Source organism: Lonchura striata, chromosome 20 (genome assembly GCF_046129695.1).
Source record: "Lonchura striata isolate bLonStr1 chromosome 20, bLonStr1.mat, whole genome shotgun sequence".
Taxonomy (NCBI): Eukaryota; Metazoa; Chordata; class Aves; order Passeriformes; family Estrildidae; genus Lonchura; species Lonchura striata.
The window spans coordinates 1,617,713-1,633,316 of record NC_134622.1 but is presented as its reverse complement, the minus strand read 5'-3'; the positions used below and the strand labels follow the sequence as shown (position 1 = coordinate 1,633,316).

Here is a 15,604-nt window from a genome sequence, read left to right as displayed (position 1 = left end):
AGGGCAAAGCCTCCCCTGCTGCTGTGCTCAGAACCCATGGGCTGGCTCTACCTTCCACAAAAAAAAAGCAGATTTCTCAGGAGCAGGAAGGTGACAGAGCTACTGAAATCCAGCACACACATTTTAATGTCCCTCATATGCTGCCATTTCAAAGGAGCCCCTGAGAGCCAGAGCAAAGGAACACAGGGGCTTTACAACTCTTCCCTGTATTTCCAGCTTTCCTTCAGCAGCCTGTTTTTAGTGTAACTCCTTTGTTAAGAAATCTATTATTTGATAATCTCTTCATCCCTCACAGCACTTGTTATTCACAGCATTTACTGCCCCATTTGACACACACATTCTGCCCTGGAAACCCACTCAAACCTGCTGTACTTCATACACCTGAACACCCCAACCATGGAAATATACTCCCAATACACCCAGAACCCACTCCATGGTCCATCTTAAAACCTCTCAAGTCTTCTAGTTCTGCAGAAAGTAGAAGCAGGTAAGGTGAGAAGGAAGAAAAAGAGGTGGTGAGTCAGCAAAGTGTAGAAGGAAGAAAAAAGCCATTTAAAAATCCATTCTTAAGTGGGTACCTTTTCAGCTAAGGCCTTTAAGCTGTCTAGAAACCTCTGCCAGAAGTCCTTGAAGAGGGGTCGGTCAATCCTCCTCAGGCTCTCCTTGGTGCTGGCATCCACACTGACGTAGAGCTGGGTCACAGGCTCCAGCCTCCTGCAAAGGGAAAAGGGAACTGCTGCTTTCACAAATCTGCAGCTTGAGTTTGTGCTCTCCTACAAAAGCAGGAAGAGGAATTGGACAATATTTCCAGGGAAAGTTCATCTTTGCCAAGTGTCATAACCACACCAAACAGCCCCAAGGCTGAGAACTCACACACACAGCCCTCGGCTGACAATGTCTTTGGCACTTCCTCCCTGCACCAGGGCAGATTTCACTCCAGTGGAGCTGTGACACACTGGGAAAGGCTTCCCAAAGGAAAGGGTTCAGGTGAGGCACGGGGAGGTTCTGCAATTCACAAAGCTGTGCCCTTTCTCCAAAATCTATTTGGCCCATGGCAAAATAATCCCATTCAAAAGAAATGGACAGCAGGAGGAATTTCTCCATGGAAAAGGTGGTCAGGCACTGGCAGGGGCTGCCCAGGGAGGTTTGGACTGCCCATCCCTGGAGGTGTCAGAGGAAGGGTTGAATGTGGCACTCGTTGCTCTGGGCTGGGGACAAGGCAGGGATGGGGCACAGATGGAACTCAATGATCCTGGAGGGATTTTCCAGCCTTAGGGATCCTGTGACTCTGAATTTAGCCCTAATTCAGCCAGTTCCTACTGCTGGACATGCCAAACTCCCTTGACCTGCAGTAGGATCACCAGTGACATTTTTGCAGGGATATCAAAGCTGTTTAGAAAATAAATCCACACACAAATCACAGCTGTGTTCTCCTTCCATTGCCAAGGTTCTCATTCCACAGAAATCCTGGAGCAGAGCCTTTCTGGTCACAAGTGCTGGTCCCAGCACCTGGGAGCCAAACACCAGGAACTCCTGGAGGAACTAAACCTCCTTTGCCATGGGATGAGCCTGGGTAGAAGCTGATCCCTGTCACCATCACACCAAGTCATGGAGGACAAGAAGGAGAAGGCCAGGACATGCCCAAATCCCTCCATCTTGACCCCGTGAATCCTAGTCTAAAAAATCCCAAAATTCTACATTTTCACCCTGCGTTAACTCAACTACCACACTACTCAAACCCTTGTGGCTTGTAATTCCTCATACAGAGTTGGTAGTTTTTTCCACGGGTTAAAATGGAAGCCACAGGTGTTTTTGACTTCATGCCAGGGTCTCCAAGCCCCCTGCCAGGGTCTGGAGCCAGCCAGGGCAGCCAGAGGGATGTGCTGGACTCCAACAATCCCCTCCATAAATGCCAAGGGAATAAAGGAGAAGCAGCAGCACCACAGTCCATCTGCAAAAGGATCAAAGGGATTAAGAACAACCTAGAAAGGAGCTCCCTCAGAATCCCAGGATCACTGAGGCTGGAAAAGCCCTTCAATGTCACCAAGCCTAGCCTGTGCCCAATGCCCACCTTACCACCAGCCCAAGGCACTGAGTGCCACATCCAGGCCTTCCTTGGGCAGCGCCAGGAATGGGGACACACCTCAGGTTGGAGACAGAGCCTTTCCACTGAGAGAAGTGACCAAGGCAGGGAGTGTAACACACCCACCCCTCATGGCACCCCCCAACCCGGGGGCTGCAGCATCAGCAATCACATCCCAGTGTACCACAGAGCTCCCAGCATTTGGGGGCAGCATTTTGGGAGTGTTTTGTGTGAAGTCTGTAATGAGCAGGCACCAGTCCCAGCTTCATTTGGTTCTCTAGAGAAGATGAGGAGAAATCAAAAGCTATTGTTCAGCTGCCAAACAGTGCCACCTAAAAATACACTGTCACCCAAAGGTGACAGGGACAAGAACTGGCCAGAGTGAGACTGATCAGAGCTCTTTGTGTCCAGAAAAATCCACTTAATGTGGACACTCAACCAACCATTGGAACTCATTCTCTGTGTGTGTATTTAGACAGCAAAATGAAACAACCCAGAACAAACTGAACATTTCAGGTTAAAATCTGAGTTTTGTAAACAAGTTTCTCTGGACTGGCAACCCAAGCCACAGACTCCAAAATGACCAAATATTCTGGGCCTAAGTGAAGTGTTCAGTTTCCAGGAACACTGAGCCAAACTCTTTCTTTACTCAGTGCTGCCTTTGCTTAATTAAAAGAGGCCTTAGTGAAGATAGAGCAGGTGCTTTTCAAAAGAGGGCCTAAGAAAAATCATCCCTTCTCAAACCTAGGGACAGGCAGGAGCCAGACACAGTCGGCATGGGGGAAATGAGGAATTTGAACTGATCCAAGGGAGGGATTTCAGCCTCAACAGGAATGGCCTACAGGGCTCTGCATGGCTGGGATCAGAGCCTGGGTGAGCTGGGCACATTCTGCCAAGGGGAACAAGGGGGAACAAGGAGAGAGGGTAGCCACAGGTGCAGAGAGAATAAGGACACACACTGGTGTCCCTGGGACAGCTCCAGTGTAGAATAACAGCAAATCCAGCTGTATGGTACCAGGAGGGATTTGCTAGCTCAGACACCTGAGGTGAAATCCAGGAGACCAAATCCATGGCATTTACACATGGATGTAAGCAGAAATCCCAAGCTGAAATCTTCAGCTGACCTGTGCCATCAAATAAATCCACTTCAGGCCTCCAGCCCTGAGGTGGCTTCACCAGGCAGGCAGGACAGAGCCCACAAGGACCAGGAACAGCAACATCAAAAATGACCGTTTGCTGGTGGGCATTTATAATCATCTGCTCATTATTGGCATTATTATTGATCATAAAGGCAAACCCAACACACGAGGGTTGTTCACAGCCATGGATCAGAGACAGGAGCCAGGTACAGGTTCAACAGGAGATCACCTGGTGTAAAACCTCCCTCAGGTTATTGTGAGCTTGCAGCAGGTGAAGCTGCAGCCCGAGGAGAGGAGGAGGAGGAGGAGAAGAGGAAGGCACAAGGGGCACCCACAGAAGCCCCTGTCCTGAATCCAGCAACACCCCAGACCACACTGCTCTCTCCCAGAAGGGGCTGGGAGGGACCTTAAAGTTCATCCTGCCCTGGGCAGGGACACCTCCCACTGTCCCAGGCTGCTCCCAGCCTTGTCCAGCCTGGCCTTGGGCACTGCCAGGGATCCAGGGCAGCCACAGCTGCTCTGGGCACCTGTGCCAGGGCCTGCCCACCCTCCCAGGGAACAATTCCTAATTCCCAATATCCCATCCATCCCTGCCCTCTGGCAGTGGGAGCCATTCCCTGTGTCCTGTCCTCCATCCCTTGCCCCCAGTCCCTCTCAGCTCTCTTGCACCAGAGGTCACCCTGCCTATTGCAGGATGAACTTTTTGACTACAGCTCCTCTGCTGACAGCACAGAAGTGAGTTGGGTGCCTACTTCAGTTCCCATATTAAGTAAATCATCTGCTTTGATGAGCCAAAGATCAGTTGCAATTTTTAAGACAGCAAGACTAGCATTTTATCCCTTTCTTTTTTTGTTTCTTTTTAAAAAGATTCAGCAGATCTGAAAAGTGCAGCTTCAAAATAGTGTGTGCTCTCTTTTTAAACTGCTATATTTAGGAAAGAGCAATTTCTATCTACCAGGCACATAATACATTACTTTAAGTAACTTGATTACACAATTATTCAATCATTTGGAATGCCTTTGTAGTGTATAATTACTCACTCCCAAACTGCCTGCAGCCCCCCCTCAGAGCCAGATCCAGACCACGAGGAGTGCAAAGGAAGCTGTCCCAAGAGCACAGAGGAGGAGCTGGAATGAGCTGGATGACACACCAAGGCCACTCTGCCCACAGCTCCCGGGCTGGATTTGCTGCTGTTCTCAACTGCTGGGACTCTGAGCAGCCCCAGCCTCCCTGGAGCCTGCATTTCCCCACGTGCTGCACCTCCTTTCTACACTTTGGTAACAGCAGCCTGGGTGCTCCAAAGCATCACAAAAAGCGATTTTTTACCTTTGGAAAGACTCTGAAAGAGTTCATTAAAGTGTTTGGAAGATTCCACTCAAGTGCCCCTGAGGGAGATTAAGTGGATCCCACTTTGCTGATGAACACGTGCTTGTCACCCCTGCTGATCCTGCTGGGGATGCTGGGCTGGACAGAGCTTTGGGCTGAGCCTTTACAGCTGCTCCTCTGGGGTCAGAACAAAGACCAGCCCCAAAAGGCAATCTCTGAGCTCAGTGCCCTGCTCTGGCTGCCAGAAGGACAGAAGTTATTCCTGCCCCAGACACAAACCACAGCTCACTCACTGCTCCCCTCCTGCCATGCCTTCAGAGATGCCACATGCCATCCTCTCCACTTCTGTCAGCAATCACCATTTGTTTAGGAGGTACAGAAAAGAATCAAACCGACGGGGAGAAAGGGATGAGAAGGAGCATGAGGAGACTGAGGTTAAAATCAGATGCTGAGGGGGATTTTTTATTGCCAGTGCTCATGTGGAGCTGACTCTGAGCAGCCACTAAACAGGATTAGGACACAGGTCAGCACTCCAATGTTTCAGAAGCAAGTTTAGCAGGAATTTCCTGCAGCTCTTACCTGATCTCCTCGGGGAACTGAGCGTTGGTGACCAGGAAGGTGGAGATGCCATGCTGGTGCAGAAGCCTCACAAAGCTGTTGATGTGTGGGTACATGATGGGTTCCCCCACCAGGGACAGGGCACAGTGCTTCACTGCCAGAGCTTCCTCCAGCCGAGCTGCCTTCACTCCTGACACACCTGGAAAGGCGAGAACACTCTTAAATGAACAGTGCATGGGGTCCTGAGCAACCTGGTCTGAGGGAAGGTGGCCCTGCCCATGGCAGGGTTGAAACAAGGTGATTTTTAAGGTCCCTTCCAACCCAAACCCTTCTGTGGCTCTGTAACAAATCCCCTTCCCAAACATCTGTATCCAAAACACACCCTGGCACAGAAGGGCTGAGAAGAGCAGCTGGAGCCATCCCAAAGCAGAGGGGAGACCAGGTCAGAGCCAGGGCTCTGCAGCACCCACTGCCTGGGGCTGGGTGTGCCCTGGGCACTGCTGAGAGCAATGTGCTGGTAACACTTGAGCCAAAAATAAACACTGAGCCAAGCTCTCCACTGCTGAGACCTCGGGGTGCTGCTGAGTGCTGAGACACAGCCACACACACAGGGCAGCTCAGTGCCTCTCCCAGCAGGTGTGTGCAGAAAGCAGCCTGGGTCATGGCTGTGCCTCCAGGAAGGACAGCTGAGCACAGCTCCCCAAACACAGCAAGGGACTGAACTCGACTGCAAACACAGAACAGCTCCACAGAGGATGTGATCAAAAGAAAACCCAGCACATGGCACGGTCATGAACAGCCAGTGAGCTTTCAGAAGGAAAACACAGGGAGCTCAAATGTAGCATCCATGTGAAAACACCACCTGAGTCCCACTCCTGATGCCCACGGGAGGGAGGGGGAGCTGGATGCTGCTCAGCCCACCCACACCTGACCAGGTGCTCAGGACCCTGGATGAAATCAGCTGCCTCCAAACAAGCTTTTGTTCCAAATCTGTCACTTCACATTTCTCTGACGTGCCTTGATGTACTCAAATCCTATCTGAGGCTTTGGACTGGGGGCTGGTCTGTTTTAAAGATAAAAAACAAAGCCTGGAGTGTGAATCCAGGTCCTCAGCTCCCTTCTCGTTGCCTTGACGCTGCAGTACAGAAAATTACAGCTCTGCTGCAAAGCCCAGATAAAAGAGGTGTTTGTGGATATTGCTCCAGCCTCACATAGCAAAGCTGGTTTGGAATCAGAGCAGGGCTCAGTGCATTTTTAAGCAGGCAGGCTCAGTCCTGAGGAAGTGACAGGACTAATGGTTATTTCATTGAAACCTGACAGCACTAAATGAGAGCTTTATTGGAGAAGAAAGCAGCATCTCCAGCACACGCTGAGATTAAGGACTAAGTTTCACATTCCTAAAACTACTGCAAGTCAATTTTGGAATTAATTAATTTCTCTCTCTCAGCATTTTGCATCTGGACTCTGATAATTACCCTGCCAGCTTTATAAGCAAAAGAACAAAATCCCAACATCCCCTAAAGTTTGAGTGGAACTTTCCCAAAACACTTTACACCAAACCTAGTACATCCACCCAGGGGAGGGAGTGGGTTTGTACCATTTGAGTGCACAAACCACCAGCCCAGCAGGCATAAACTGTCCAGGATTGGTGTATTCCAAGAGGGCAGGGACTCTCCTGAATCCCTATGGCTCTGCTCCTGCCATCAGCTCCCAGCAGAGCACATCTCCCTGGAAAATCTGATTCCAGCTGCTCCACTAACTTGGGAAAAGACAGCATCCCCTGGCACAGCGCTCTGGGGAGGCTGGGGGCTGACTCTGGTACCCCTGTGAGGACCTGAGCAGCACTACAAGAGCCTGGGAGCCAGAGGGATGAGAGCCCTGCTCTATCCACGCTGATCCATGGGTACTCCGAGGATCTCCTGGCACAGGTCATACATTTCTCTTTGGTTTTTTCCCTTCATTATCAGACTCCCACTCTCCCATTCCTGAGTTATGTTTCCCTCCTGTGTGTGCCCTTTGCAAGGGCACAGAGATTTACAAGTCACTCCTCAGAAAAATGTATCCATCAAATAAACTTTGCAGCCTCGCTCCCTATCAGTGAGGTGTCTCTCCATCATTTAATCCAAGAGAGAATTATGGGGCTTTAATGGCTGTGCTCTCCAAACCCAGCACAAACTGTGGCAACACTAAAGCAGAAGATGATTTATCATCACCCACAGGCTCCCAGAGTATAGAGGACTATCCTGTAGGGTATCCTAAAGGATAAAGGGACACAAGAATTCTGTTCCTTCTAAGGAAATCTCATTTTTACTGCAATGGGTCAAATGAATAAAGCACCAGATGAGCTCACCTGTTTCTCTGGCCCACGGAAGGGTGTGTGCATGGATCTGCCTGCAAAGCTGTGGGACTGGGACTGCAAAGAGCAGCACCAATTTATTCAAAAGGCTCAGGGAGGTACCTGAGCAGCATCCCCAGACACTCCAGCCCTGAGGACTCCCTAGCTAAGACACTTCCTGTGTTTTGATTCCTCAGAAACCCAAACAGTCTATGTCAAAGGCCAGGGTCCAACACCTCAGCCCTGCTGGGACACCTCTGGAGTCCCTCTGGGCTCCCAGCCAGTGCTGCGGGATCAGACACATTAACGTTGGGAAATGGAGATGGAATCCAACCATTCCCCCAGCCCTGCAAGGTCACCATCAACCCATGTCCCCAGGTGCCATTCCACACAGTTTATAAATCCCTCCAGAGATGGGCACTCCACCTCCCTGACAGCTGTGCCAGGGCTGGACAATGAATTCCAGGAAGGAATTTCCCCAAAATCCACCCTGACCCTGCCCTGGCCGAGCCTGAGGCTGTTCCCTCTCCTCCTGTCCCTGTTCCCTGGAGCAGAGCCTGACCCCCCGGCTGTCCCCTCCTGTCAGGAGCTGTGCAGAGCCACAAGGTCCCCCCTGAGCCTCCTTTTCTCCAGGCTGAGCCCCTTCCCAGCTCCCTCAGCCTCTCCTGGGGCTCAGCCCCTTCCCAGCTCCGTTCCCTGCCCTGGACACACCCCAGCTCCTTGCTGTCTTTCTTGGAGGTGCCCAGGACTGGAGGTGCCCCAGCAGTGCCAGCACAGGGGACAGAGCCCAGCCACAACCCCTCCTCCCCTCCCCACAGCCACTTGGGGACCACCTCACTGCTCCAGCAGGTGGTTCCTGTGCTTTTGCTGGTGTTTTCCTCAAACATCAATCCCAGTAAAGGCTCCTGGTGCCTGTGCAGAGCTGCTGGGCTGGCTGGAGAAGCCAGGCTCCTTCCTCCAACCCTGGCACTGGACAGGGGGACTCTGCTCTTGCCAGAGCTGAACCTTTGCCTGTCCCCAGCTCAGTTCACTCACTCTGCTCCTGCTCAATTTGGCTTTTGCTGCTTCCACTCTAACAACACTTCCCCACACACCTGAGGGAAGAATGATGTAAAATTCACTACATGGAGCAGGAGCTCCTGGGCTTTTCTTACCAATTTTTCTTCTCCTTAATAAACCTTTGACTCACAGCAGCTAGGACAGGAATGTTGCCATCTAGCACTAGAAAAATAAACCAGCCTTTATTTTCCCACTTTACAGCACAGTTCTAGTCCAGAGCTTTTCTGTTGTCTCCTTTCCCAGTTCCAGATCAAGGGTAACTGTGCTCAGATGCACAGGCACATTCTGAGTAATATTTATGAATTTGTTTAACAAAAAAATAGGCTCCAAAAAGAGAGAAGTGGGATGTCCTGACAGGCCCCTGACACTTCAGCAGTATTTCAGATGCTGAAAAGTCTATCCATAATCATCCCCTCTCCTCAGCCCATTTTGGGAAGACAGCAGGGTCAGAAGGTTATTCCTCAGTGCAGGGTGATAATGGCTCTTCTCTGGAGACTTGAAAGCCTCCAGGGCTGGAGGGTCCCCACTGCACCAGGCCTCACCCTGGCTGAACAAACTCGTTTTGATGTGTAACTTCACCCTCCCGAACAGAAACCAAGTCTGTTGTCCCTTGCTCTGGGGACAGGGACAACAGTCGGATGGGACTCCAGCATGGACAGATCTGATCTCCTTCAGAACCTCCCAGTGCTCAGAACCAAGGAATAACTCAGGCTGGGAAAAACCTCCAGGATCATCGAGTCCCAACCCTCCCCCAGCACTGCCAAGGCCACCACTGCCCCATGTCCCCAAGTGCCACAGGGCTGTTAAACCCCTCCAGGGGTGGGGACTCCACCACTGCCCTGGGCAGCTGTGCCAGGGCTGGACAATGAATTCCAGGAAGGAATTTCCCCAAAATCCACCCTGAGCCTGCCCTGGCCCAGCCTGAGGCTGTTCCCTCTCCTCCTGTCCCTGTTCCCTGGAGCAGAGCCCGAACCCCGTGGCTGTCCCCTCCTGTCAGGAGCTGTGCAGAGCCACAAGGTCCCCCCTGAGCCTCCTTTTCTCCAGGCTGAGCCCCTTCCCAGCTCCCTCAGCTGCTCCTGGGGCTCAGCCCCTTCCATGCATCCATTGGCTTGACCATGCTGCTTCTCCAGGTGCCCCTGGGGTAAAGCCCTGCCATGAGTGTGCCTCTTACCCGCCGCCCCCCAAATTTCCCTGCAGATCTGCTGAGGCTGTTTCAGTACCACCATCCCCTAGGGCAGGGGATGTTTGACACAGTGCCAAAGAAACCCCAGGCTCAGGAGTGAGGCTTCACTGGAGCTGCTTCTCCAAACCTGCCACGTGAGGAGAATGAAGCCCATGGGGCCCTAACCTGAGCTATTTTTCCACCCATTATCCAACTGCAGAGATTGAGACAGAGCAGCTCTGCTCTGCTGACAGAAGGGCTTTGTGCCTGTCTCATGCTGGATCCATTGGATTCTCTTTGAGCACAGACAACCTAAACAACCGGGTTCCCAAAATGACAGCCAAGGCCAGGGCTCATCTTACACATTTTATGGCTGTTCCACTCCATTTGTGCTGCTCAAGGCAGCTGGGGAGAGCAGAACCCTGGAGCTGTCCCGCCAAGGTGGCCAGCCCTGCCAGCACACACAGCTGACCTTGGCACAGCAACCAGATCATCACATTTGGGAAATAAAACCCCCAGCCCTCTCTACAGTTATAGACACAGAATACCAAACTTGCAGGGAATTTCTGTGGGAAGCAAGCTGCAGTGCTTTCCAGAGGTGGAACTGCAGCTTCAGTCACAACCACATGTACTGAATAATTCCTGAATATAAAAATCCCCTGCTTGCTGCTGTTTCATTATTCATGAGACAAACACAACCCAGAAGTTCCAGGGCTAACACAAAGCTGGGTGTTAAGGCTGGCAGTGTATTTCCTGTCACGTAAGAGGCTGATTGCTTTTGCTTCCTACCTGCCCTCACTCCTCCAGAGGAGCCAGGATCCCCAGTCATCCAGGCTGGCTTTAACCACTGTGGAAGGCTCTGTGCACACCAAGGGAAAGGATTTGACAACTACCAGGATGCACCAGAGACAACTCCACTCTACTCCCTCCAAACAGCACACACTCAGTGGCTGAGCCTCATTCCAGAAGACATTAAACATGCCACAGCAGTTTCTTCTCCCCCATCTCTTGATACCCTGAACCTCAGGCCTCCTTCCCAGAGGAACAGAATGTTCTCACCTGTTCTGGAGATTCTCCTCTAACAGCACCAGGGGTGGGGACAGAGGAGTTACCTTTGAACTGCCTGATCATGTTCTGGTGCTTCTCGAGGGCCTCCTGCAGGATCAGCTCAGGCTGGTCCATCTTCCACCGCCACTCGGTGCCCACGGGGTTCGTGTGGTGTCTGAGGGAAGAGGGGACAGTCACTCACTGCCACCTGGAACACACCTGCACAACTCACCTGCCACCTGGGGACTTTGGCATCAACAACATTCAAAGCAACAAAAGACCCTCAGCAACTCCTGCTGCTGCCCCAGCCTTTGGGTGTCACCTCTGAACACAACTCTTATACCCCTCTCCTTCTGGTATCCCAGAGGAAGGAATGGTCCTTGTGGATAATATTACACTTTATACAGATATTTTGAAGCACAGGTGAAAGGTTTCTAATCTAAAATAATATCTGCAAAAACCTCTGTAAAGAAAGGGAAACTGGCTCTGCCTCCTGTTCTGCCCACAGCTGCACCAAGCTCTGGAGAAAGGAGGTCCCAGACCATTTTTCGTTCCATTTCAAAGGTACCAAGCACCACCCTGAGGACAGGATTTGTCTGTACCCCAATCTTTGTGTGGTGCTCTGGTACCAGGAAAGATGAGGGCAGGCTCCTCCAAATCCCCCTGAAGAGAGCAGGAAGCCTGCCCTGTACCAGGGATCCATTCCTGGGGGATCTGGGTCATCTCCCAGATTTTAATCCCCTGACCCAAGCAGATTGCACTGGAAAAATCCCAGATCTTCCATCTGAAGAACAGCTGGGCCACACTGGGGTGGGAAGCCAACCTTGCCTGGAAAGGATCACTGTCCCCATATTTTGTTTTCTTGGAAAACAGCAAAGCCAGCCCAGGTAAAGGGACCCAAGCATCTGGAATACCCACGGAGCTCCTCCTCATTTCTTACTTTATTAGCATGACAGGATCATCCAGCCCTTAAATATCATCTTAAGGAAGTCAATGGAATTCTGTGTTTTCACCTCCTTGCTCTCTCTCCATCATTTCCTGCTTCATCCCAAAATATGCTCCAAAAGTCCCTTCAGATTTTCCCTACCACTCCCCTGGCAGCCCACAGAGTTCATTAAAAGCAGAACATCGTGCAGGGTCTTTCAAAAACCTCCTGGACTGACCCACCTCTGGACAGGAAAACAAGGCCAACCAAAAATACACTCCTGACACTCTGTTTTCCAGCCAGGTGACCTCTGCTTCCTGCACCCTTCTCCACCATCCCTGGATGTTGGATTATGCCTTGTTCTGACCCAGAGATGGGGCAACTAAGAGGCACATTAAAAACTTTTATTCCATTTTCAGTCTCATGAGAAGGCTGAGACCATACAGACGTTATTTCACTCCATCACAATCAGAACTATTTCCTAATTACAACACATTATAAGCATTTCTTGGCCTATCAGTTTTTGCCACACCATGCTGTAGATGCCTTAAAGCCAATTATCTAAAATTACCCCTCATGGGTCCTACTCCAGTGCATCTTTCATAGTTCTGTTTCTCCAAAGTCTTATTCGCAAGGCCATCCTTTGAAACTTGTTTCTAGCTCCACTTCTTGTTTCTAGCTCCATTTATCTCTCAACAGTATCTGACCTATTCCATGGCATTTCTAAGTCAGCATTTCTTATCTCAAAGTTTACATACACCTGCACACTATGGGAGCCTTCTATCAAGCTTTGAGAATGCTCTACAAATCCATTTCCCACATTTTCCCCTCTCTCAACTGGAAAACCTTCTTTGATGGCCTTGTTCATCATTTGTCATGCCCAGTAAAGTCCATAAGGCACCATTACTAACATTGTCACTATAACAATGTGAGGGTGGGCAGCCCTGGCACAGGTGCCCAGAGCAGCTGTGGCTGCCCCTGGATCCCTGGCAGTGCCCAAGGCCAGGCTGGACAGGGCTGGAGCAGCCTGGGACATGGGAGGTGTCCCTGCCATGGCAGGGGTGGCACTGGATGGGTTTTGAGGTCCCTTCCAACCCAAACCAGTCTGGGATTCTGAAACTCTCCGAGTGAGAAACACCTGCACTGTCTGATAGTCCTAAAACAAATTCCAAACCCAGGTTCAATAAAATCAGGCCTTTGGCCCAAACATTTCTTCATCCACTTCAAGAGCAAAGATTCAAACACTGTTCTCAAACTTCACCACCTCAAGGATACTTTAAGCCAAAACAGCTTTTTGAATTTCCCGTTTATTTCCCCATCTGGCAACATGGAAAGTTTTCTGAATGTCAGCTCTAAAAGGCATTTATAAAACTTTTCCATGTTTAACTGCAAAACTTGTACCTTGTATATTTAATAGGGCCAGCTGGCAGGAAATCAATAGGCTCTGGGTGCACCCTGGACACCTATTAGTGTCCAACAGGCCCTGCATTTTTAACACATCCTACTGTTTAATAAACACACCAGGTCAGGTCTACAGAGCTGCTTATTTGGCAAAAAGGAGGTTCCCTGCCAAGAGGAGGATAAAGCAGTAATGCCTTGGGCTCAGGAGGTATCAGAGCCACCTTCCCACTGCCCCCAGGCTCTGTGAGCTCCCATCACCCACCTCTGGCTACACCAGCACTGAGCAGGAATTTGTGTCAGGGATTCCTTCCTTCCTTCCCAAAGTAACACAAGTAAAATGAAATCTCACCCAAACCCACACACAGCAGAAAACCCTGATTTTAGCAGAGATTCCAGGTGTGAAACAGGTTTGGTGTACTCCTTCAGAGACACCTCAGTGCCACAGCCCCACAGCTGCAGGGAACATGATGGGAAGCTCCTGCTGGCTGCCCTGGAATCTCCCCAGCCACCCAGCCTGCTCCCATCCAACTTCCCCTGCAGTCTCAGCACATTTCTGATCCACCAGGAGCCTGGGACAGCATTCCCAGTGTCCCTGGCAGGTTCTGGGACCCCTGTGAAGGTGCAGCTTCCCAGGGCTGTGATTTGCCTCCCCAGTTGCTTGGGGGCTATTTTAATGAGTCAGCTTTTGCTTTATACATTCTGCAACTGGTTATTAAGAAGCTCTGAAGGCAGAGACAGCTCAGGCATAAAATATCATTTACTGCAGGCATTGACTGAGTCAGGGTGATACCTGGTGGGGAACAGGAAGGTGAGGAAGTGCTGGTGGCAGTGACATGAGAGGACAGAGCACATCACTCCCAGGGAGGGCAGGAGCAGAATAAAAATAAGAAGAGGTCAAGAAGAAGTATCAGTGAACCCTAAGAGCCAGCAGGGAGATCCCAGAGGAGAAGAGCTTAAGGGAAAAGAACTTCAGGAGAATTGGCAGTTTTAGAAGCCCTATTAAGGCAGAAGTGCAAACTGCAGCAATAAAAAGCAAAGACAAAACAACAAAAATCAATCTGCTCTTCTGCAGCCTCATGAGTCTCCAGCTGCAAACAAAAGAAGGAGCACAAAAACACAGGGGCATCAGCAGAAAGGGGAAGGCAAAACATCAGCCATGACCAGGAAAGGACACACAAAAGATATCCTAAGGACTTTCCCCGGAATGATGGGAGGAGAAAGAGGGAGACCACAAAAAAAGATTGACTAATGCACAAGCCAACCAAGTTTAATGTTCCTGCTGGTACAAAAATAAACCTGGCTGTACCTTTTCTTCTGCACCTCCTGAGAGCAACAGGAGGAGCCCAGCCTGGGCTGAGCAGAGATCAGGACTAAGATACAGAATCTGAATTCAAAGTTTTCCCTAGGATGGTTAAAGTCACCCTGGAGCAGGCTGGATAAATTGGCTGACAGGACCAGAGGGTGCCAGGGGTGGCTTAGACTGGATATTAAGGGAAATTTCTTCAAGGAAAGGGTTGTCACAGGGCAGTGAGGTGGAGAGGTTTAAAAGTCCCATGGATGTAGCACTTGAGGACAGGTCTGGTGGCCTTGGCAGTGCCGGGGGAGCAACTGGACTCAAAGATCTTGAGAGGGCTTTTCCAACCAAAAGAATTCTGTGATTCCCTTCCAATTGAAACCTTAAAGATGATTTTCAGCATTTCAGCTCCATCCCAACTCTGAGATGCTCCCTTTCTAAAGAGCAGGATCTCCTGAAAGGCAGGTGATGTTCAGTGTCCTGTGCTTGTATCCACCCACTCATCCCATACCTGAACCTTGCTCAGCACAGCTTCCCAGACCATTCCAAAACTCACCTGGATGTCAAAATGTGTAAATTCCCTTTAAAAGCCCCCAGTCACCGCCTGCATGAGTGACTGCTGGACCTGGCACCATCCCCTGCAGGGACACCCAAGGCCCACCGTGGACATTTCACAGCCCATAATCTGTTTATATTCACTACTGAGGCCATAAATTTGGGAGCTGATTGTAACAAGTCCCAGGACCTTCAAGAAGCCCAAGTCCAAGAGGTCGCAAAGTGCTATAAAATGAAAATCAGATATTTCAACCCACACATAAACATTTTCTCCTAAAAACACCTCAGATGTCAAAGCTGGTAGAGCAGCACATGAAGGCACTGAGACTTTTTTTTACCACTTTTTTTACCAGGGGCATGTACTGGGCACACTAATGTGCTGTCCCTCACCCCAATTATTTAGTCATTTCAGGAGCTCCTGGCAGACAGGCCCAAAATTCAACAAACCAATGAAAAATCCAATGTGAGGGATGAACCTTGGTCACAACCAATCCATTCTGGATACAAAACCATAACCAAACTGAAACCCTGGGAGAAAAGAGCAGCAGCTGGGCAGAACCAGGGCCTGGGGGCTGGATGTGCTCAGAGACTCTGAGCTTTCAGGCTCAGCTTCCAGGTGTTCCAAACCCGCAGTGTTCACTCCTTTGATATCAATACTCCCCATTTCCCCGAGGAATTTACCCTCTGGAATCAAGTTAGATATTGAGGAGAAGCTTTTGT

General features: G+C 50.3%; 1 protein-coding gene across 3 annotated transcripts in view; it reads right to left on the bottom strand.

The window, feature by feature from the left end:
• Window positions 1-15,604, bottom strand: part of LOC110472027 (S-adenosyl-L-methionine-dependent tRNA 4-demethylwyosine synthase TYW1) — a 95,378-nt gene that overhangs the window by 38,873 nt on the left and 40,901 nt on the right. For all 3 annotated transcript variants that reach the window (XM_077787468.1, XM_077787467.1, XM_077787466.1), the window contains exons 12-14: window positions 10,775-10,884; window positions 5,128-5,305; window positions 579-714 (exon numbers count right to left, since the gene is read on the bottom strand). In XM_077787468.1, coding sequence (XP_077643594.1) covers window positions 579-714; window positions 5,128-5,305; window positions 10,775-10,884 — 424 coding nt within the window. The remainder of the gene's footprint in view (window positions 1-578; window positions 715-5,127; window positions 5,306-10,774; window positions 10,885-15,604) is intronic.